Genomic DNA, 23695 nt, shown 5'->3' on the forward strand with positions numbered 1-23695 from the left:
GAGATCTGCATCTGATGTTCAAGGTTCATATGTATGAAAACTTGCAATGTAGGTTTTGGTCCTATATCATTGTGATTTATTTGGCCAGGTGTGCAGCAACCAAGCTAAGGGAACCATATGGATTTTTGGCTTTGTACCAAGAGAAAAAAAAACAACTATTCTTTTTTTTCTCCAAAACACAAAACAAATACATATTAAAACTTTGAAATCGAAATAATTATTCAAGATTCCATGTCTTGTTGGCTTGGTATGTGTTTTCTCTATGGAATTCATCTTTGATATAAATTAAAAAGTACATACTAAGGTTACAGAGATTAACTTGCTTGGCATTACAACATGCACTACAAAGGCCAGAGCCCAGCTCAGCTGAATTAAAAAGGCAATATATTTTGTTTAAAGTTTCAATTAAAACCTAGGGTCAAAAGATAAAATGCTCCCTCTGGGATCTTGAACACTTTAATGCCAATATTAGGATTGCTTAAGAATCAGGGTCTGGTCTATACATCTTTTGCTTTCCTGGAAATATGATATTGTACAGTTGATTGAATTACATTGCTTTTAAAACCACACCGGCCCACCTGCTACAGTAATTCATCCTTCTGCTAGTTTAGTGGTGTGAAAAGGGGTGATATGGAGTACTTAGGCCTTATTTTAAAAATGCAAAGGTAAAGGGAGGGGTGTCTAAGCAGTGTTCCTCAGCTTGTTGAATGACAAAGTGCTATCAAATGCATACATTCATAGGCATACGCTATTTTTCCTCCATCCATTCCTGCCAACCGGCAGCTGAATATCTATTTTCAAGTGCATTTCTGCTCACCATTTCTTGTGAGTTTCTTCTGTAACTTGCACCTAACACTGTAAACTATATAACATGTGTGTGTATAGTGCGGGTTGAGAAGGAACATCCAGGGCAAAAAAGGAATGGAGAGACTTGTAACCATAAATGAAGGTCCCAGTCAGCCTTTACACATGATGAGCATCTGTCCATATTTAGTACATGTGCCTGGTGAAAAGTTACTGTCATGGCAAATTTTCTTCCATCAATCTAGGAAGTCAGAGATCTTTCTTTCTTGCTCTGCTACACTACACATGAACACAAAAAATGCAGTCTTACTTCAGTGGAAGCCAGGTAAAGAAGAGGGGAAGCCCGATTTTACATCTGGCACGGAGGTTCACTTCAGAAGTCTGAAGGCTTAGCAGACAGGGAAAGAGTTTCTGTTTTGATGATTATAATGTAACTATTACTTTATTTGATTATACTTTTGGGTGGATGTGGCTGTTTGTACAAACCTGTTAATATTGTTAAGGCTCCTATCCCATTTGCCACTTGTTTCCATTAAATGCCTTTTTATTGAATTACTTTTAAATATTGTTTTGGGCTTCAAGAAACACTTTTGTTGGTATAGTTTTACAGTTCATGCTGTGCTAGACTTATTTTTTAAGAGCCAAGGATGATTAATTTGTGAAATGCGTATCCCACGCCAGATAACTTATTTAAAGCATAGTTTCTTGCACTTGTTCGAGATACAGTTGTCAAAACATTGACCATGCTTGTCATGGGGTTTTGCTGGTAATTATTTGCTAACTGTACATTGAAAATATTTTTTCTCTAAATGTAAGTGAGTGGAAAACAGTATAACAGAGGTACTAAAAATGTAGCTCCACTCTAATGGAAGGAAAAGTTTTTCTTCCATTCTTCTATCCAATTCCTTTACCTATGAGTCTTCATAGGTTACTGTAGTTGATATTCTCTGCACACAGCAAAATATCAACTTTGGGCTGACGGAAACTTCTCGGGGATTTTGTTTTTGTTTTGGGATTCTTGTTACCATACTCAGACTAAACACAGAGGTTATAGTAATGGATTGCTAAAGGGACTGGGACTACAACAGTCTCAGGATTTTCGTTCACACTTTTCCCTTTTTGACAATTGATCTCTACTGCCTTGTAAAATAATTCAGTTTTTTCACATGAACAGTATTCTGGAAAGAATAAGACAGTAGGCCTGCCTTGCACACATTTTTTGATATAATGGGAGTCTGAATAAAACTAATAATATAACCATAAGATTTCCAGACCAAAATGTAGTCACGTGCCTAAACAAGGCTACAGGGACACCAATTAGATGTGGCCCTAGTGTTAAGTACTTTTGGCTAGAGCACTTTGGAATGAAATACACTTTTCTGGTACAATATCAGTGTTTAACTCTTTAATGCTGACTAAAAACCTTTAACATGAAATTAAGTAATATGAAAGGTGAGAGATCGATTCACTTAATATTTTTGCAATCTTAGTCATTCTGTCTGTTCTCTCCTTCCTTGCTGTTCATTATACATTTGTCTGAAAGTAAAAATCAAATCACTTTTCTCAGATGAGGTCACTGTTTGTCAATGACTTCTGTTACTTGGAGGCCTCCAGTGAAAGAATATGATTATGCCCTGAAATTCCTTATTGGAATTGACTTACTTTAGATTTTCATTTATTACCCCTTTTAAGCTTTACAAATATAAAAAAATAGATTTGCCTTCTAAATAACTCCAAGATTCTATTCTGATTGGCTAGTAGAGGCCTATAAAAATCAACTCATTCTCAATAAATGTGACCACCTTCAGTCTATCAAAATAGCATCTACAATACTCTGCATTCTGAGCAATTATAAATCACAGTGTTCTGTGACAAAAGAAAAATCCTTTTTCTGTATCCTATACTGGATGCACCAGTGATTTCAGAGGAGCTTTGATTCAGTATTTGCTTATTACTATCTGTTTTGTATTACACTGAAACAGTGCATCAAGCTAGCTATGCTCTTAGTTTTATTACTTGCATGCATATACTCCTTGTGCAGTAAAAGTCTATGCATTATGTTCTGCAAAGTTGTGTTATCAGTATAATAATCAAGAATACAAAATGTACAGAGCATTTTCAATAGGTGTTGTTTTCCTAGCTCTGTTTCCTTATTCTATTATATTTTGAATTCCATTTTTGGCATTGCAATGTCCAATAGATTGTTCTGAGATTTTGTTAAACAAATTTGTTAGCAGTCAATTCTTGTGTCAGATTATAAGCTCTTTAACAATGCTGCAGAGGAAGAATAAAAAGGCAGATTGTAATGCATCTCTTCTTACTATAGATAATATATATCTTCATTTGTCTTTTTGCATCTCCATCTCCAGGGGTTCCACTACCCAAGAAAGACTGAAGTCAATGATCAAAAGCATATGTGAATGTGGCATCTATTGAAAAACAATCCTGTTACATTCATAGTCCCATAGTATCCCCTCATCAATAAACCTAACATGTTCTCCTCAAGGAGGTGGCCTTTGCTTAAGTTGTTCAGATTTCTGGCTGTCTTAGTATTAAAAAAAATAACAGCATTATTTGTGGTATGTTTGAAAAGTTCTTGTATCTGTCTGAAGCAAAGTTGACCTTGTGATATACAGATCTATTCTTTATAAACATATCAGAAATAAACACAGGTGAACTTAATCTAGAACAGAATAACTTTTGGTGCAGTGGTAGACAATAAATTTTGGGTGAAGGGCCACTTAATGAGTTTATTGGTGAGCTTTCCAGGGTTGCATGGGTTGCCCTGCCCCCTGACAGTTGCCCTGCCCCTGGTCACTACCATGGGACCGGAAGTCCCACCCCTAACCACTGACCTTTGCCAGTGGAAGTCCTTCTCCTTGCCCCTTCCCAGAAATACTCCTTTGGGGAGGAGGGGGGATTGCCATCTTAGAACCAGAAAAAAAACCCAACTCCTACACTAAAGGTCAAACACCTACTATAACATATTTTAATTTCATTACCAAAATTATTTTTGTTATGATTTGTGTTTGCATACGGTATATAGAGGTGATTGCATAATAACTCAGAAATAAAGTCTTAGTCTTGTATAGGGGGTGTGGCTGTATGTGTGTGTGTATGGTGGGGTGTGGGTGTGTGTATGGTGGAGTGTGAGGGGTATGTGTGTGTGGGGGTGGTTTGTGAGGGGGTTTAGCTGTATGTGGGAGGCATAGAGTATGTTGGGGGGTGTATTAGTGGGCAGTTGGGGGCAGGGTGTGGGTGTGCTGCATTTGTGGGGTGTGAGGGAGGGTGGGAGGTATGGGCCTCCCCCACACTCCTCCCCTCCCATGGTGCAGCAGCAGGCAAGGTGCTCATTCCTGGCACAGGTGATGGTGCCCAATGGCACATGGCTCTGGCCAGCACTGCACATCACAGTGAGGAACGTAGCCCCCACCAGGGCATCTCAATCGCTGGCACTCCCTGCCATGCATGCACAGTCCTTGCACCTACGCAGCACGGGAGGGAAGCCCTGCGCATTGGAGCCAGCTACCTTTCCTGGCCCCTGCTGTGAAAGAAGTCAGTTCCAATGTGTGGAGCTTCCCTCCCACCACCCCACATGAATGCAGGGGCTGCACATGCACGATGGAGAGCACTGGTGGTGGAGATGGCCCAGTGGGGGCTGCACCCCACGCTGCAATGTGGAGTGCTGGCTGGAGCTGCACAACTGTCCTGAGTGCTCCAGTGTGCTGCTGCTGCTGCTGCATGCCAGGGCTGCATGCCGTAGGGGAACTGTGGGGGGGCCCATACCCCTCCATCCTCCCTCACACCCACAAGTTGCCCACCCAAGCTCCGCACTGTAACCAGCCCCATGCTCCAAGCTCCCGCCCAGCTGTAGCTCCACTCCTGCCCCCACCACTTCCGTAACTGCTGCCTGGAGGGAGAGTGATGCCAGGGAAGTTGATAAAGTATGTGGTGGCTGCAGCTGCAGCAGCAGCAGCCTTGCCTGGAAGCTGCCTGCTGGCTGGGCTGGGCCCTTCCACCCATGTGTGTATACATGGGCACCTCGCCCCCATCCTCAGAAAGGCTGGGCAGGGTACAATTCATTGGTGGACACCATGGGCTGGATGAAAGTGTCTGGTGGGCCAGATCCAGCCCATGGGCTATATTTTGCCTGCCCCTGTTCTAGTCCCTCCTCTTTCATAGTAAATGGGTGCCCAATTTTGTTGTTTTCCACAGTGTTTAGGAAAATTACACCTTGTGGGTTTTTTGTTTTGTTTTCTTTTGTTTTCTTGGATTCTAAGTATGAACACCTTATTTCATTACGTTATAAAGTAATGGATGATGATGTTATGGAGCCACCTTATTTTTTCCATTTTTCTTTCACAACTAATCATTCTCTTATTGTCTTCTTTTCAGATTACTGCTTTAATGTTGAGTCATTGCTAGCTACTTACTCTGTGATGATTTAAGTGTTATTTTCCTGCTTATATTTTAAAATGGCTACCCATACTGCATGGTGATATTTCAATCCCAAGAGCTTTGATAGGGTTTACAAAAATGAAAGTACTGGCTTTTGGAATGGTAGTAGAAATCCCGGGGTTGATCTTTTCTCTGTTGCTCTAAAGAAAACCAATTTAAAATTCATTCATTAAATCTAGGCAAAGGATATATTTTATCTATTATGCAGGCCTTGGTAGTGAGCACTAAAGGAAGCAGTGGTTAAAAAAGCCTGTATATGTTGTTTTAGATACTGCATCACTCTACACCATCTTGTTAAATGGCAGCTGCCTTTGATTAATTCAGTCATTTAAACCAATCACTTACCAATGTAGGTTGATTTAGAAGTGGGTATAATAAAAAAAACAACAAACCCAACTGAATAACTTCTTCCAGTATTTGAAACATGTTGTACAAATAGATTACCCCTTATTTTATTTTATTTTATTTTCCCTGTGTTAGGTGAGGTGTTTTAGATGTCCTATGAGATGTGGCTTCCAGTGCTTTCAGGTCTGAAATTGACAGAACATTAAATACAAGAATTGAATAACTGTTCCACAAAAAAACTTGCTTAATCAAAGTCTTATTTGATGTTGATGTTTTACTTTAGTCCCATATCAACAGTATATGCAAACTTGCATGTAAGTAGATCCTTTCAGTGTAAAAATTAATGAAAGCCTGGGATCACCCATCAGCTGAATCAAGGTCTAGTTTCCTTTTTATGTATTTTTTCTTCCCTTTTTTGTATATGAGGTGTCTTATAATATGGTCTTCCTTACCTGAATGTTTTTTTTCTTCTAAGCTATTATAAACTATTGCATCAAAGCAGGGACTAATACTGTTGAACTTCATACATTTTAGAAATTACATTAACAAATTGATATGTTAGGTTTTTTGGTTTTTTTACCTTTTTATTGTTTTACTACGAGGAAAGCACTTTACAAATTAATGTAAACTTAATTCAGACTAGGTAAATGATGCAATTAGTAAGTGCTAGTTTAAATGGAAAAGAGAGTTTCCATTCAGCAATGTCTCTTCACAATGGGTACTCTAATAAGCCTTCTATTAATGCATCATTAATACAAATGTACAATAATAAGGATAAACTTTACTCAGTTTATTTGAAATGTTTTGCGATAGCAAACAAAGTTGATATGCATCATATCCTAATGATATATTGCGTATCGCTTATGTACATGTATGTGCAAGTATGTGTGAATATATTTTTGTGTCTGTGTATAGCAATGCAATAGAATAACAAAAATGTACCTCATACAGGAAAAGTTTTTATTTGATGTGCTTCACTTTAACCAAGAAAATTGCTATATTGATTGAATACACATTTTGTAATTTTGGGGATGGCTAAGCCTCTGCATCTTTGCTTAATGTGAAATGATTTTTTTTAGCATCAAGAATTCTAAATCTTTCAATAAAGAGATTTATAGTAGTAGCACTCTTACAAACCTTCATTCAACTGTAGTGGCATGGTAAAAAGCTATTATAAGCAATTAGAACCTGGAGAGTTATAGGCAGAAAACACAGTTTCCTTAAAAGCCCTTGAATGTGGCCAGCAACAAAGGGTGATTTTAAAATCTTCTAAAAAGCTTCTTTTGTGGACAGCTTGACATTCAGGTCAATCAATTCATAGCTGAACTTCTGGGTACCCTCCAAGCTTAAAGTACCCTCCAAAAGGAGGTCATTTTATCTGGCTATGCTACGAAATATTTGATTTCTAAAAACCCTGCAGCAGTTTAATCTGCCTAACTTTCTTTCAAGATTATATTTTTCAGTTCAGTTCCTGTTGTTAGAATTCACCATGAGAATTTTTTGTTTCTGAGAAGTTGTATCTTTCCATAAGAGTTTAGAGATATGTCCTCTGGCATCTCTAAACCAATAAAAGTAGATGCCAGGGAGGGTAATGAATAGGGGATAGATCACTTTCTATGGGTGCCTTGAGATGCTTTCAAGGGTGCCTCAGGGTACTATACAATGTTAGCACTGTTAGATGTGAAAACCAAATTCACAAGATAAACCCAGAGATTTCAAATCCAAAGCATGAACAACATTTTAACCTGTTGTGTTCTTTTTGAGATCTTTGCCAACAGAATAATTTATCTGTTGCTTTTCTTTAGCCAAAAAACACCATAATTAAGAGCTGGCATTTTCTGTGAGGTGTCTCAAGCCTGTCGGGTGGTGCCTCATGTCTGACAAGGTTGAGAACCACTTCTCTACATATATCCAGTCCAGTGCTATCTATCAAAAGCATCTACCCCAGCCAGTATCAAGGACAGTATACTGGGCCAGCTGGACCATTGGTCTGACTCAGTATGGTACTTTTTATGTTCTAAAGTTTGGAAAGTACCTAGTTTATGTCAGTAGTATGAGGATATTCTAAATGGCATTGGTAGAATTGTCTCTTGAGTTTGGTAGCTCTTCCCTTTTTATGACCCAGTTTTCAGTTGCTTAGAACATTGCCAAACTAACTTTTTGAGTTGAAATTCTACCCTTTTTTGTAAAACTATCCATTCACCTGGTTCAGGCATTTCCACGAATGTGACTATTAGGGGAAGAAAAGGAATCAAAGTCTAGGCAAGGAAAATAAGAGTCACCAGAATTGCTTTGATTTGTTTTTTTTTGGTGCAGGAAGGGGTTTAATGTCATAGGTCCCCCATGCTTTGGAGAGAGAACTTACAGTTTAGTTGGGGCAGGTGGAGTGGCCTACATCCTTTTATCGTCTTGGTGCCCAAATTTAGACTAATTTGACATTAAAAAAAACCCAGAACCCTGTAATTGGAATATGCTTGATGGAGATTTTTTTTTTTTTTTTTTTTTTTTTTTTTACATATTATCAGCTGAATTTCTTCTGGCTCCCATTTATTCATCAAGCTGGTTTTTCCATATAAACTGCAACTCTGGGTGGCTGTGGGTTAGGTAAGAGTCAGAGTTTAGGCACCTTATAGAGTACTTTATGAGTACATCTACATGTGCAATTAATGCAAAGCAATAAACTCCAGCACAATATCGTGCCAGAGTTAATTGCTTCTGGGTGCCACGTTTACATATGTACCTGCAGCATGTTGAGCTGGGTCAGAGCAGCCTGATTGGCAGTGGGGTCTGGGTGGGGAGTCAGCCTGGCAGCCTGGGGCTGCTCTGATCTGACTCATTGTCCTGCTGAGCGGCTGGCTGGGGCATGAGGGTGCTTCATTGTAGGGCTATCTGGCAAACAGCTCCCACACTGAAGCACCCTTATGCCCCAGCCAGCCCCATCAACATCTGCATTTGCATTGCTGTGCAGTAAATAACGCTGCCGCAGGATAGTACTTGTATTTATAAGTACTAAACTACGGCAGTGTTTATTTGTTTACTGAAATCTAATAGGGCTGCATGTGTAGACACAGAGACTTTACTGCAGAGCTAATTAGGCAAATCTGCTGTAAAGTCTCAGATAGATATGCCCTCCCTAGGATTTCCCCAGCTCCCTTTTCCTATGTACCTGGGGTGACATCAGTCATCCCATCAGGCTTCTAGTGGGGTTTTTTTCGCTTAACCAATTAATTTGAAAAATCTAGTTAAAGAGCACTTGGAAGGGCTGGATGGGTACAAGTCAGCCAGCCTGGATGATCTCCATCCACAGGTGCTAAAGGAACTGGCCAGTGTCATTGCTGAGCCACTGGCACAGCTGTTTGAGGTCTCATGGTGCTCCAGACAGGTCCCTGAGGACTGGAAAAAGGCCAACGTGTTGCCCATTTTTAAGAAGGGGAGAAGGGAGGAGCCAGGTAACTTTAGGCCGGTCATTCTTACCTCTCTCCCTGGGAAATACTAGAAAAAATCATCAACGAGTGTATTTGTGAAAGCCCAGCAGGGGAAATGATGCTGAAAGGAAACCAGCACAGGTTCGTCACGGGTAGATCCTGCCTGACAAACCTTATAGCCTTTTATGACCAGGTCACATACTGCCTTGACACAGGAGCAGAGGCCGATGTCATTTATCTGGATTTTAGGAAGGCCTTTGACACAGTTTCGCATCCTAGTCTCATAGGGAAGCTAACAGGCTGTGGAGTGGATGCCTACAAAGTCAGGTGGGTGGCTAACTGGATTAGGGACTGCACCCAGAGAGCGGTGGTTGATGGGTCATTCTCAGCCTGGAAGGAGGTGGGGTCCCACAGGGTTCGGTCCTTGGACCAGTGTTATTTAATATCTTCATCAGCAATTTGGATGAGGGTATGGTGAACGCTCTCTCCAAGTTCATGAATGATACCAAATTATGGGGCAAAGTGAATTCATGAGAGGGCAGGGAGCAGTTACAGGCTGACCTGGACAGGTTAGATCAAAGCATGGAATGTAATAGGATGTAATTCAACAAAGATAAAAGCAAGGTACTCCACCTAGGAAGAAGGAATCCCCAGCACACCTAGAGGTTGGGGGATGTCCTCCTCAGCAGCTCAGAGGCTGAGAGAGACCTTGGAGTCATAGTTGACTCCAAGATGAACGTGAGCCAGCAATGTAACAAGGCCATCAACAAAGCCTTGTTGTGTATTAGCAGATGCATGACCAACAGATTGAGGAAGATGATGCTCCCCCTCTATGCGGCATTGGTCTGGCCGCAGTTGGAGTACTGTGTCCAGTTTTGTGAGTCGCACTTCAAGAGATATAGAGGATCTGGGGACAGTTCAGGGGAGGGCCACTCACATGATTAGTGGTCTCCATGAAAGACCCTATGAGGAGAGGTTGAAAGATCTGGATGTCTTCAATCTATACAAAAGACAGCTGAGGGGTGACCTTGTAGCTGCCTATAAATTTATCAGGGGAGTACAGCAGAGAATTGGGGATGTACTGTTTACCAGAGCACCCCAGAGAGTAACTAAGAATAATGGGTGCAAACTAGTGGAGAGTAGATTTAGGTTAGACATTAGAACGAAATTTGTTACAATAAGGGTGGCCAGAATCTGGAATGGGCTTCCAAGAGAGGTGGTGCTATCAACTAACTTGGAGGTCTTCAAGAAGAGGCTAGATAGACACCTGGCTGGGGTCATCTGACCTCAGTCCTCTTTCCTGCCTGGGGCAGGGGATTGGACATGATGATCCATTGGGTCCCTTCCAACTCTATAATCTATGAACATGGCCCAGTTGGCTAATTAAGCTAGTGGGTCTGCTTTCCCCTACTTACGTAACAAAAAGCTAGATTTCTTGTTTCCAGTAAACAGAAGGGTGGGTTCTAGACAAAGGGTCTAAACAAAGGAGCTTTCCTCCTGCAACATTTTTTTTAAGACTGAGAAATAGACAAGGTACAACAAAGCAAACATGCATTAAACCTGGTCATATTCAAACTAGAACACTATTTTACAGCAACATAAAACTAGAACACTTTCCAGTATAAAATGCTTATATGTTTTGTGTGAAAATAGAAAAATACATAATCATTTATTTTGAAGGGAGATTATATGGGTCAGCTTATTCAACTGTTGAAAATCTTATCTTATTATAATTATTGGTATATTTAGAAAACACTCTATGTAAATCCAGAGGAGTATTCTGAAAGCTGCCATGCTTCATGGCTTTGAAAGATTCAGTTTGATTGTCCCTTCAAATGGATTCTTCTACAGTACATTAAATGCATTTTTCAAAAACTTCAAGATTACAACCGTCTGTCCCATAGTGCATGGTTCTTTTACTTCTATCATTCTGTTGCTGTCCTTGTACATTTTCTTCCTGAGTCTTTCAGAACAAAGGATTTTACTTTAAAAAGTTTGTCAGGTTTTGATCATTTCTCACTGGTTCACTTCCCAAAACCTCACCAAGTTCAAATCAGATTAAAGCATTGATGCTTTTATTCAGTGATGGCAGGGAACAAGACTCAGCAATGGCTGTGTTAATTTTTTTTTAAGATTCTCTCCCCTTATTCTTATATAGTTTTAGAACTATTAACCTCTTTCAGGTTGTTTTTTTTACTTTTGGGGGTTTTTTTTAATACTATCATCTCAGTGTGTTATGGTTTAGCACAAACACATTTTGTATTTTCACTGACAGTCACGCTGTGTAATGTAGACTGATTGAAAAGAAATAGCTTTTGCACAGTAGATGTGATATAAATGTGGCTACTTCAGAAATTTGACTGATATGAGCAGCTGGGGTTCTCACTTTCAGCTCCTTTCTGACAAGACTTTCATCTTCAATGTGCCTATAATGCTGTTTCTATCACTCAGGTATCCATGAGGTTGAGTGTTTTCCATTTTGCAAGTATTCAAAGTAGTCTGTTATCTTAGAAATCTTTGTCTATATGCTAAGTGGATACACAATACATTGACAAAAATCCTATGTCCCCTGACTAATTTGTTTTACTCTGTAGGTGAAGCCTATATGAGACTGAGCAAGCTGCCTGAAGCAGAACACTGGTATGTGGAGTCACTGCGGTCCAAGGACGATCACATCCCAGCACACCTTACATATGGGAAACTTCTAGCTCTTACGGTAAGTGAATCAGCAGCATCAGAGAGTAAATTCAAAAGTTCTATGGGCAGGGCATTCTTGGGGTAGAAATTGATATTATACCTATTATGCTCATGTTTCGGTAGTAGCCTCCTATGCATTCAGGTTGTCCTGGGAGAGTCGCTGTATGTACAGACATTCAAGAGTTTTCTCCCAGGGGTAAATGGGCACTCCACGGTAAAAATAGGCACTCCAGGAGTGCAAACATGGGAACAAGCAGGGTTAAATTACTCCCAGGAGAGTTCCTTCTGGGACAGCAAATGTTTGTACATGTCATGTACATATGTTCTCAGAAGAGAACATAGTCCTCCAGCTTCTTCCCCTTCTCTTCAAGGAGACAGTGTATTGCTTGCTGGACTCTGCTGCTCCAGAACACTTCCTCTTCACAATCTTGGCATTGTGCTGAATGGAAATGTAGGCTGACCATGGGTAGTTTGGGATAGCCGGTCAGAATTGCCCTATGCACTGCTGTGATCTGTTGTCAGAGGCAGACTAATGAAGCCTGCAGAGCATGATGAGATGTATGTACCGGGTCCCTCCCAGCTTCAGTGTCATATTACAAGCTTTCCACTCTTCAGGACTTCATCACAGAAATACACAAGAGCAAACCGGGGAATATTTTCCCAGGTTCTTTGAATGTGTGTATGCAGCCAGTATCTTCCAATTAAGAACATTAACATACGGCAAAAGCATCCAAGTCTCACAAGACTTCTTTATATAGGGAAGGAAATGTAAGTAGTAGTAAAGGGAAAGGCAAAGAAATATAAGTTTGTAAGTAGTGGTAAAGGGAGCAATGAGGACAAAAAGCCAGACTGCTTTTAAGATACAGCTGTCTACCTTTATGGAAGGTATGCTATGACATGGTGCATGCAACAGCAGGGACTGGGACTTGATGATGCAGAAATTTCTTTCTAGTCTTGTGCTTCTGAACCACTGTATCTACTTAAATTGACATGTAATAAGAATAAGTTAATTTACGGTAATCAGTTAAGATAGCAAATGACCCTATTAATATTAAAACTATACATTAGCATACATGTCAACTTTCAGATAATGATTTTGCAAACATTCTTGAGGTTTTTTTTCCTTTGGTATTTTAGAACAGTACCTTCATTTTACAGAATGAACATCTGAGAGACAGAAATTAAGCACTTTTCCTGAAGTCATGCAGCAACTCCAGTAGCAGAGCTAGGAGCTGACTCCCATTTACTTGTCTCATGTTGCACCTACTTCTACCCTTTGTTTTTTTTGTGGAAGCCATGTTGGTCTAAGGATGTAGGCAGGAAAGTTTTTTTGGTTAGATGTGATATCTTTTATTATACAAACTGAGCAGTTGGAAAAAAGGTTTTTTGCAAGCTTTCAGATTCAGTCACTCTTCTTCACGCAGAGGAAGTTTGCTGTTCTGAGACTCCAAGGAATGAACTTTTATCGTCTTTCATTCCTTGGAATCTCAGAACAGCAGAGACTTCCTATGCCTGAAGAAGGGTGTTTGTACCTGAAAGCTTGCAGAGACTTTTTTTCTAACTACTCAGTTAGTGTAATAAAAGATACCACATTTAACCAAAGAACCTTACCTGCCTCTATCCTTTAGTAGCAGCTTTCCCAGGATGGTGTTCCTGGCAAAGCCTTAAGTAACCCTTTTTTACATTCTCAGAGTTGGAGTTGCCATAATATGACTTTATTGGACTTTTTTTTCCAGCTGTATTCATGTCATGTCATCAAATTTTCATGTCTTAAAACACACTATCTTGTTGTTCCAATATAATTCAGGCATACTTTCTGAGATAGGACTGTAGTGTATTGCTAACTTTTTGTCTCCCTGCCCTGGATTTTCTCTTCTTTTTCCTGATAAATTTGCTCCATATTTTTGCTTGTCTTTCTGTTCTCCTCCTTCACTTTTTTCCTTTTATTCCATTTGCTTCCTCTGGGCTTTTCTCTCCAAAATGATGTTTCTCTGTTACTTTTGTTTGTCATGTGGAATGGCACTTTTATTGACAAGTTTCCTTTTTAAAACTGTTGCTGTTACTTTGCCCTGTTAGACTCCTCAATCTTCTGGCTTTATTCTAAACGTGCATACCACCATCTCCGTTTCACCCATCTTCATGAATATTCTCTGCCCCAATCTTTAGGCAAAGGACATTTGGATACAGTCTAAATAAAATAATGAATTTACAAGATAGAATTTAATTCAACCACATTTGCACCTGTGATATTCCTGCTTAAGATGCATGGAATTGTAAGGAGCAAATAATTTAATTATGGAAGTGCAGAGATGAGCGATGCAAGTGAAAGCAAAAATAAAAAGAAGTAACCATTTTGAAGGTTATGAAAAGCTGTTGCTTCAATGTTTGACAGAGCCATCAAGGCTCTGGATTAGCGTTTTTAGCTTGAAATACAATAGAGTTGAACTCTTAATGTCATCACGCTGTCTGTTGCTTTCACTCCACAGGACTGTAATTTTTCACTCTAATCCTCAATTTCAGATATAATTTCTCACATGCTGATATGTACATGAACATACTGACCCCATCCATGTAATATTAAACTCCAAAAAGAATATACAATAGAATTTCCCTGTGCACCTTCTTTTTTCTGGCATGGTTTTCCACGTTCTGCACCTGAGAGGTTGAATTTTTTGCTTGCATTTTAGAAGCATTTTTTTTATGAGACACATTCTAGTTTACTAGAACACATAGAAGGGGATTGGATGCATTCTTTCTATTAGAATCCAAATCTCTTCTTTTTTAAAAAAAATTCCCCCCCACCTCTTCCTTTTTTCTTAAATATACTTTTAGGGTGGTTGATTAATTGGAATATAAGATCTGGGCTGCCTTGCAAATGCCATGAAAAAGTTCCTACCACTTTGTATATAGCTTAATTCCTTCTAAATTATGAGAACTGGCCACAGGGAACTTCAGGTTTGTCCTCTGGTCCTGAAAGTATTTCATTTTACAGACTCAGGCTTCTGGATTGGTAGTATGCCCTTACCACGGGGAAAAACTGAAAACAAGTAAATATGCACAAAACTTTTTAGTGGTATTTAAAAATGTACATTTCTACAGGTAATTAAACATGAGACATCTCTGAGGTGGACTGTCTCTCCAGGATCTGCTCTATATTCAGAAAAGAATGTGAATCATTAACAAAAATGAAAGAAGCTATTTTCAACCTTGAGATTTGAATTATTCACCAGGAAGATAATCCATAGGCCAGTGAAATACTCAGCCTTTGCTCTTTACACACATGCTCTCTGCCTATTTCCATCAAAGTTGATTTCATCATTCCTTAAAGTCCTTTGTTTTACTGTCACTTCTTGTCATTATACAGTCAGTGCAGTGCATATGGAAGCAGCTCAAATTTATTCCTTTTACAGCAAAATAAGGCAGAAAATACACGTATTTTTTAACCCTTCCAGAATATAATTTACGTAATGCTCCAGAAGGTAAGTAACAAGACACTATTTAACTGATGTTCTAGTTAGAGCTGGGAGAAGATTTTCAGAAAAGAATGTTTAATCCCTGAAAAATGCACAAATTATCTGAGAATTTACATCATTTCTGCCTCATTTTTTCAGTCAAAAATTGGCTTTGAAATGTTCTGGTTTTCCAGTTTCAAACCTTTTTTTTTTTTTTTTTTAAATCCGTGTCTGGTCACAAATTATTTAGAAATGAAGTATTTTAACACCATTTTTTTTTAGTGACTAAAACATCAGTTATTTGTACAGCTTTAGACTACAACTTAGGCTCACTTTTTCATATGGATAGTTGAGGCTTTTTTAAGTCATTCAAATTCAGTCGTTAATTGTTCAGTATTGGGACTGATTTATGGCCTAATAATGGGAAAGGAGCTTAATATATTTTACTGGATTTCCTACAGACATCAGTATCTTCCAGGATTGCTGTATGGAGCAGGGTTTTGGCAATAGAACAGGAAGTCTTTTACCTCTATGTTGATAATTTAGTTTGTCCCGGTTAGGTTTTACAGCTTTCTGGGGCACATCCAGATGTGCACGGACATTGGTTCCCCAGCGATAAGTAGCAGCGGGGTGAAAGCCTGTGCTACGCACACTTTGGCACGTGGCAAGTTGCCCCAGGTAGCGGGGGGGAAAGTGGGGCCCTGGGCTGGCTCCAGCAGCCTTACCTGGGGTCCTCCTGGGACTGAAGCTGCGGCAATTCTGCCGTGCAGAGCCTGGGTGGCAGCCACAGTGCCGCTACGAGAGGCCTGGCTTTGCTTTTCAGCAGTGTGAACTGGCTGAGCATGCATTGCACCGGTTTCCAAAAAAACCCCTCGGTGCAACACATGCTCGAGCAGCACCCCCTTCCAGCATGGAGAGCACCAGACTGTTCAGTATGTGGCGCTGCATAAGTGTTTGCAGTGCCACACACCTCACAACTGCGCTCATCTGGATGTGCCGCTGGTGGTTCAGTGGCTTAAGTGAAATGTGAAATTGAAATTAATCCCTAGATTCCCTTGGGATTGAGTGAAGATAGAAACTGGAGTTTCTCCACTAGGAAAAACAAATTTTCTCCACTAGCCTGTCCACTAGGAAAAATAAATTTCAGGCCATGGTTACCTTTAGGCACATTCTTCATTTGAAGTTTGCTACCTAGAGCTATTGCCTTGAATAGAATGAACAGTTTTGAGACAACAGAAAAAGGGCAGGGAGTTAGTAAATGATGGGGTATATTATTGGGGTTGTTTCTAATTTATTTATTCAAATATTTGGAAAAATGTACTTTTTTGTACACATCTCTTTTTCTTTCATACTAGTCGCATTTTGCTTGAACTTAAATCTTTCGCAGTCCTTTTTTGTAACTTACAGTAAAATGAATGTTAAGATGAGTGCTAGGAAATATTTTTGGATGTTATCAGATTTATTATGAAAGAGATGGGGGGTAGGAGATTAAAAGGGGAATAACACCGGAGGTGACCAATGATGTGGGAAGAAAACTTTCCTTGACCAGCGAGTTAAAAGAAGACACACCTTAGCCAAACTTCTAGGTACAATCCAAAGGTAGTTGTACCATACAAAGCACTAGTTGTAAAATAAAAACTGTAAAGTGCACAAATTCAGTAATGTTTTATTTTCTGACTTAAACTGCAGTAGTGGCCTAATTTTAACCCCACGATTTCTGCTGCCAGTATTAGCACTTAGTAACAGCAGTGTGACTTGATTAATTTATTTCCATAGTGCCAATCCTTGGCTGTTGAACCAGCTTCTTATACCTTCTGTTTTCCTCTGCTTGTTAGCAACTCTTAGGATTATAGGAGTGGCAAGCCTTTGCCTAGTGTGTTGACATTTGCAAAATTTTTGCTAATTACTTCAGGCTATGATTTCCTAACCTACACTGGAAATATTTATAGTTTTGAAAACAAAGGAATATAGGCAAAATAGTATGCTAAAGTATTGGATTGCTAAATTTGCTCATTGTCTAGACACTGAGGTCCCAGAGGGGAGGGGAGCCAGATGTCCAAGGAGAGTGGTTGCTCCTTAAGGGGGCGATCCTCCAAGCACAAAGGAAGGTAATCCCAATGAGGATCAATGGGAGCAGGAGAGCACACAAGCCTCTGTGGCTCACCAAAAGCATGCGAGAATGTGTCCTTGCTAAAAAGGAGGTGTATACCCAATGGAAGGAAGGGATCATCACCAGAGATGACTATTCTGCAGTTGCTGGGGTTGTAGGGGGGCAGTTAGGAAGGCCAAGGCAAAGATGGAATTAGGACTAGCTTCTCAGATTAAGGACAATAAGAAGTCCTTTTTTTAAATACATAGGGGGCAAAAAGAAGGTCCCAGGTAACGTGGGGCCCTTGCAGGACTCTTTGGGAAATTTGGTCGTCACACCAGATGACAAAGCTAACATGTTTAATGATTTCTTTGCCTCCGTCTTCCTAAGTAGGGACCAGAACATCCACCTCCCTGCTGGGCCCCCCTCAGGTCCCAGGGGAGGTACACTTGGGCCAAAGGTTAGCGTGGAACTAGTTTGGGGGCTTCTGGAGGGGCTGGATGTGTTCAAGTCAGCCGGCCCGGATGGTCTCCACCCTAGAGTCCTTAAGGCCGAGGTCATTGCAGGACCCCTAGCACAGCTCTATGAGCACTTGTGGTGCTCTGGTTTGGTCCCAGAGGACTGGAAGAGGGCCAACGTGGTTCCAATCTTCAAAAAGGGGAGGAAGGACGACCCAGGAAACTGTAGGCCAGTCAGTCATACCTCGATCCTAGGCAAGCTGTTTGAGAAAATTATTCTGGCACACATCCATGAGGGGCCAGCTGGGGACTGCATGCTTAGAGGCAACCAACACGGGTTCACCAGTGGCAGGTCCTGTCAGACCAACCTGATGGCCTTCTATGATCAGGTTACCAGATCATTAGATGCAGGGGTAGCAGTGGACATAGTCTTCCTGGACTTCTGGAAGGCATTTGGCACTGTCTCTCACCCCATTCTCATTAAGAAACTGGGGGACTGTGGTGTTGGCACCCACACAGTCAATTGGGTTGCCAGCTGGCTGGAGGGCCACACCCAGAGGTGGGTGGTAGTGGATGGGTCCTTCTCAACCTGGAAGGACGTGGGCAGTGGGGTCCCCTAGGGCTCGGTCCTCGGGCCCGCACTGTTCAACATCTTCATCAGCGATTTGGACGAGGGGGTGAAAAGCACCCTGTTCAAATTTGCTGATGACACTAAGATGTGGGGGGATGTGGGCACACTAGAAGGTAGCATCAGGCTTCAGTCAGACCTAGACAGGCTACAAGGGTAGGCGGATGTGAATAGGATAGGATTCAACACAGACAAGTGCAAGGTGATGCACCTGGGGAGGAACAGCCGGCATCATACCTACAGGTTGGGGAACTCCCTTCTTGTCAGCACAGAGGCGGAAAAGGATCTTAGAGTCATAATTGACTCCAAGATGAACATGGGCCGGCAGTGTGGGGAGGCAGTCAGGAAGGCCGACCACACCTTGTCATGCATCCACAGATGCATCTCAAGCAGGTCCAAAGATGTGATCCTCCCCCCCTCTGCGGCACTGGTCAGGCCGCGGTTGGAGTACTGCATCCAGTTCTGGGCGCTGCACTTCAAGAGGGATGTGGACAGCATGGAGAGGGTCCAGAGGAGTGTCACTCGCATGATCAGGGGGCAGCAGGGCAGGCCTTATGAGGAGAGACTACGGGACCTGAACCTGTTCAGCCTCCACAAGAGAAGACTGAGGGGGGATCTAGTGGCCTGTTATAAACTAGTCAGCGGAGATCAGCAGGCATTGGGGGAGTCACTGTTCTCCTGAGCACTGCCAGGAGTGACCAGGAATAACGGTCACAAGCTGGCAGAGGGTAGATTTGGGTTAGATATCAGGAAGCACTACTTCACGGTCAGGGCGGCTAGGGTCTGGAACCAACTTCCAAGAGAGGTGGTCCTGGCTCCTACCCTGGGGGTTTTTAAGAGGAGGTTAGATGGACATCTTGCTGGGGTTGTTTGACCCCAATATTGTTTCCTGCCATGGCAGGGGGTCGGACTAGATGATCTACTCAGGTCCCTTCCAACCCTAGAAACTATGAAACTTTCTTCTAACACTCAAATTCAAATAATGAGCTTGGAATTTCAGATAACATGCTTTTTACATTTTCAACTCTGATGGACTTTGTTTATTCCAATAATGAATTCTACAAAATACTTTTAAAATAAAGACATCTCACTGATAAATTGAATGTACTAGGTCATCAGTAAAAAAACTAGTATAATCCTTTTTCTGTTCTTCCCTACTTGAGACAATGGCCTTCATGTCAAGTTATTTTTCTTTGTCTACCTGCTGAAACAAATTTTAATGACCAAAATTGCATTACAAAAATCTCAGAGGGACAGTGTTAAGACTCAGACTCTAGTACATTTTAAGTTAAAAGCTGATGTCCTGTTTTGCTGAAGAGATATTCTTAAACAGAAATGGTTGCTGTCACAGCAAGGTGCACAGAGCTTTTACTATTCTGAAAAATGCAAATCATGATTCATCCTGCACTGTCAGTCTTAAAATGATGGTAATTGTGCAGTGAGAGAACGATATGAATTCAGGCCATCATTTGAAGTTGATTTTTAGCAGCTTCAGATCTGTGTGTAGCTAATATTACTACTGCCTTTAAGGACAATTTGCACAGCAGGATCTTAAGCTTGCATTTCATAAGCAATAAAATGAACAATAGGAAGCAGAAAGTCTAATCTGTGTTCTACATTTTTCTTTGTGAAAATGTTCTTGGTTTTGTATGTGCTTCATATGAAGTTATAAGGAAAGTACTAAACAGTTTCATTTTATATGCTTCCAACTGTTTCTGCCAAAAAGAAGAAAATACTAGCTTGACTTTAAAGTACAGCTTAAATCATGCTATTTTCACACAACCTGAAAAGGAACATAATTGAAAACTTTGCGCATTTTAAATAATGCCTTATTTACTTTCATAGTACTATTTCTATTGAAAAAAGTGCAAAATGTGTTTTTGCTTGGGAGTTTAAGCACATGCTGCAGGGATCCTCTATGCGTACTTTAGGGGGTGAGATGGTGAGAGAAGGAGTTACATTCATGGTGCCTACCACACTGAGGTCAATTAGGGCCTTTAGACAACCCAGTCCCTTTCTAAATCTTAAGTTTCCTGAATTCTTATATATATTTACTTTGTACATGTATAATTTCTAATAATGTGATATGATTTCAGCTTTATTGAATACTGTCTATTGTCTGATATTAATATACATATTAAGCATGCTTATCTTGGACACTGCTACTCTTGTGCTTATAAGTATATGACCACAGGACTCAGCGGATGCTGTCTGTCTTGTAATAGCAATGGGACATTTCAACTGAAATTATGTAGACCTCAATAAATGTAGATATTCTCAGTCAGTGATCATTCCAATACACTCAGAAATTTAATAAATTGAGCATTTTCATGTAAGTTTATTTTGTTTACTATATATAACAAAACACCTAGGTCTAATTTGTCTCTCTTTCTAAGACAGCTTTACATCTAAAAGTAGAAAGAGGATGGATAGCCTTAAAATTGATATAAATCCCATGTTAATGGGTTTGCATACAGTGTGTTTCTACTCTGAGGTTCCTTTAGGCTGCTAATGTAGAATAATGTAAAGTATCTTTAATGTAAATCAAAATGAACTCTCTACAGTTGTTTTTATAGCTTGTTGTTGTCAAACCTTTAACTATACATAGTCATTCACATATATGTTGTTGGTGCCAGATGTTTTCCATCAATATTATTCACTGAGGGTGAAATTCAGCAACATAAAGTATCCAAATTGGTGCTTGAGTAGTACGTGGGTTTGGAGCTGCCTATTTCACAGGACATATTTCACTCTCATTTCCCTGGGCTACTTGGGAACACACAATAACATAATTAACTATCCTTTCAAAGCAATACATAGCATTTTAAGGTTAGATTTTTCTGTGCATTCTACAAGTAGGATTTTCAGAGGTGCTTTTTGGTGGCCTAACTCTGCTCTCTTTGAAGTAAATGTTAAAAGTTCCATTGACTTCATTTGGGATCACAGTTAAGCCCATGCCAAGTTCTTTGAAAAAAAAACCCTACAAAAATTAAACGTCTGGACTATCCTGTTAGGTAAACATTTGTCATGTGTCTTGATAGCTTTTCTTAGTGAGAGAAAATGCCAAAAGGAAACTGGCAGCAATATTTTCTCTATATGCAGAAAAACAGATAAAACTTCAGATGATTGAAAACTGTGCTCCAAATGAATAGCTAATGAATTTATGATCTTCTTACCTAGTATCAGCAGTCACGCATATTTCACAATCCACACATTGCTGGGTAACATTGTACATTCATAGATTAAAATTACATCTTACCAGGATACATTTTTTTCCAGAAAATACACAAGAATGGCAAAATTTAATGGTTAAAAAAGCATGATTAGTAGCTCAGCTAGAAAACTTGGAAAGCAGCCAGTTTTCTGGGGTTTAGGTTCCTAGTTTTGCTTTATTCATTTATTTCTCAGAAACAGAATTTAGGCAGATAATGCCTAAATGTTCTGTATTTTCCAGGCTGTTTTGAGACCTTGAATCTAGCCAGGATAGGTCTAGTTGACCTAGTCAGTCAACTGGTAGAACATGGGTTTACAGCTATAGGATCTGAGCCTCTTGCCATATTAGGGTAATTTATTTCTACTTTAAAAAAGAAAACATAATTCTAAAGAAAGGCTATAAAATTGCAGGACTTCCATTCCTAAGACATATAAATGAGTCTCTTTGTCAAAATTGACAGGACCAAGTGCAGTCTTGAGCATGCTAATTCATTTTACATTGTATGAACAAATCTTCTAGGCAGAAAGACTCGGCAAACGTGCTACGAAAGCTTCATACATAAACAAAGTTTTGCGCTTTTTTTACTTTAAGCTCAAAAGTCTCTTCCTTTTTAAAAGCTATTAGCATATACTACAATATGCAGCGATGGTAGCTGTGCTCAGCTTCTACTTCTTGACACTATACTGAGGTCATAGATCAAAGCATCTTGATGGTTTTGATTTCATTTAGTCCAAGTAGACTAAATTCATACACTTGCAAGTATACTTAAGAAGTTTCCCCATATTGTAAAATTAGGCATGTTACAATTAAGGAATTATAGGGCTGGTGAATTCCTTAGGAAAAATTTGCACAGTGTTTGCTTGCATTTCACATGGCTTCATGCAGTACTATTATTCTATTATTTTTACAAGCCTAGAAATTCACCCAAAAGTTAGAAGAAAAATGTCATTGCTTTATCAAGTTTCCATATTGCAGCTCTCAACCACTCAACAGTAATCATATCAGATAAAATCCACAATGTTTGGGCTTAATACTTATAGTGTACTTTAAAAAATATAATTAAAGTGCCAAATATATTAGGTAAGGGCTTTGTTTAGAATTAAATTAAATTAAACAAAGTAATTCAAGTATTAGAATTAAAGTTAGACCTGAATACTCATTTTTTTAGAATTATATCCAGTAGCTAGCCAAAGTCTTACCTGGGTGTTTTGCATTGACCTTATGCTATTGACTAATAAGAAGGAAAGGAGTATGAATTGTCAGTCTTGAATATTAGCCAAATAATATGTAAAGGTTGTTTGTGAATTATTGGGACTCAAGTATCAACAAAAGGATGGCCACAGATTAATTTATTTATTCAAAAAAATAATGCGGATCCCAGTAGAACAAAATGTGTAAGCCTGAAAAAAAAAAAGAATGAGGAGATCAAGGAAAGGCAAAAAAAGAACAAAGCAGAACAAAAAAGGTTGTAAAATTACCATATTTACTTGATCTAAGTTGACTCTAAATATAAGAAGTCTCCCGCATAATTAGATTTTATGTATGGAAAATGTATAAATCTGTTACAATCTTTTTTCAGGTGTAAAATCTAATTATTGGAAGTTTGTCTTGAATTTGTCTCCCTCCTACTACTCCAAGAGAGAGAATAGTGGCTGGGGTCAGGGTTCAGGTGTCTCTATCACTCTCTTCCTCCTCAATTTCTTCTCCCTGCAGCATTGAAGGATGGTACTTTGACCGCTGGGTAGCACAGTGCCATTATTAGTATTTGCACATGTATTAATCTGCTTAAAGCCAATTTTAATAACCTTCAGATTATCCACCTGAAATTTTGCTGCCACTCTGCTCCCAGTGCTGCTGCCACCAGCCACCCAGAACAGCCCCAGCTCTTTCCAGCAAGTGGGAGGAGGCACGGCATTGAGCCGGGGCTGTGCCAGGTGTTGGCGACAGTGCTGGGAGCAGAGCAGCAGCAAAATTTGTGGAGGATGCAGCATCCTCCCAGTGCTGCTGGTGCCCATTCTGAGCCCAGCCCCTGCCGGGAAGAGCCCCGTGCAGCCCTGGCTGCAGCCCACCCTACTCCATGCAGATCCGGGGGCACCCGCCCCCCCGGTGCATTCCCAGGGTGCAA

At 40.1% G+C, this 23695-nt stretch overlaps 1 protein-coding gene across 1 annotated transcript in view; it reads left to right on the plus strand.

Moving 5' to 3' along the window:
- Positions 1-23695, plus strand: part of TMTC2 (transmembrane O-mannosyltransferase targeting cadherins 2) — a 376219-nt gene that overhangs the window by 279692 nt on the left and 72832 nt on the right. The window contains exon 8 of the mRNA XM_090042631.1: positions 11627-11748. Within this exon, the coding sequence (XP_089898757.1) occupies positions 11627-11748 (122 nt within the window). The remainder of the gene's footprint in view (positions 1-11626; positions 11749-23695) is intronic.

This window comes from Crocodylus siamensis, chromosome 4 (genome assembly GCF_052110815.1).
Source record: "Crocodylus siamensis isolate JL-2025a chromosome 4, ASM5211081v1, whole genome shotgun sequence".
In the NCBI taxonomy this organism is placed as follows: Eukaryota; Metazoa; Chordata; order Crocodylia; family Crocodylidae; genus Crocodylus; species Crocodylus siamensis.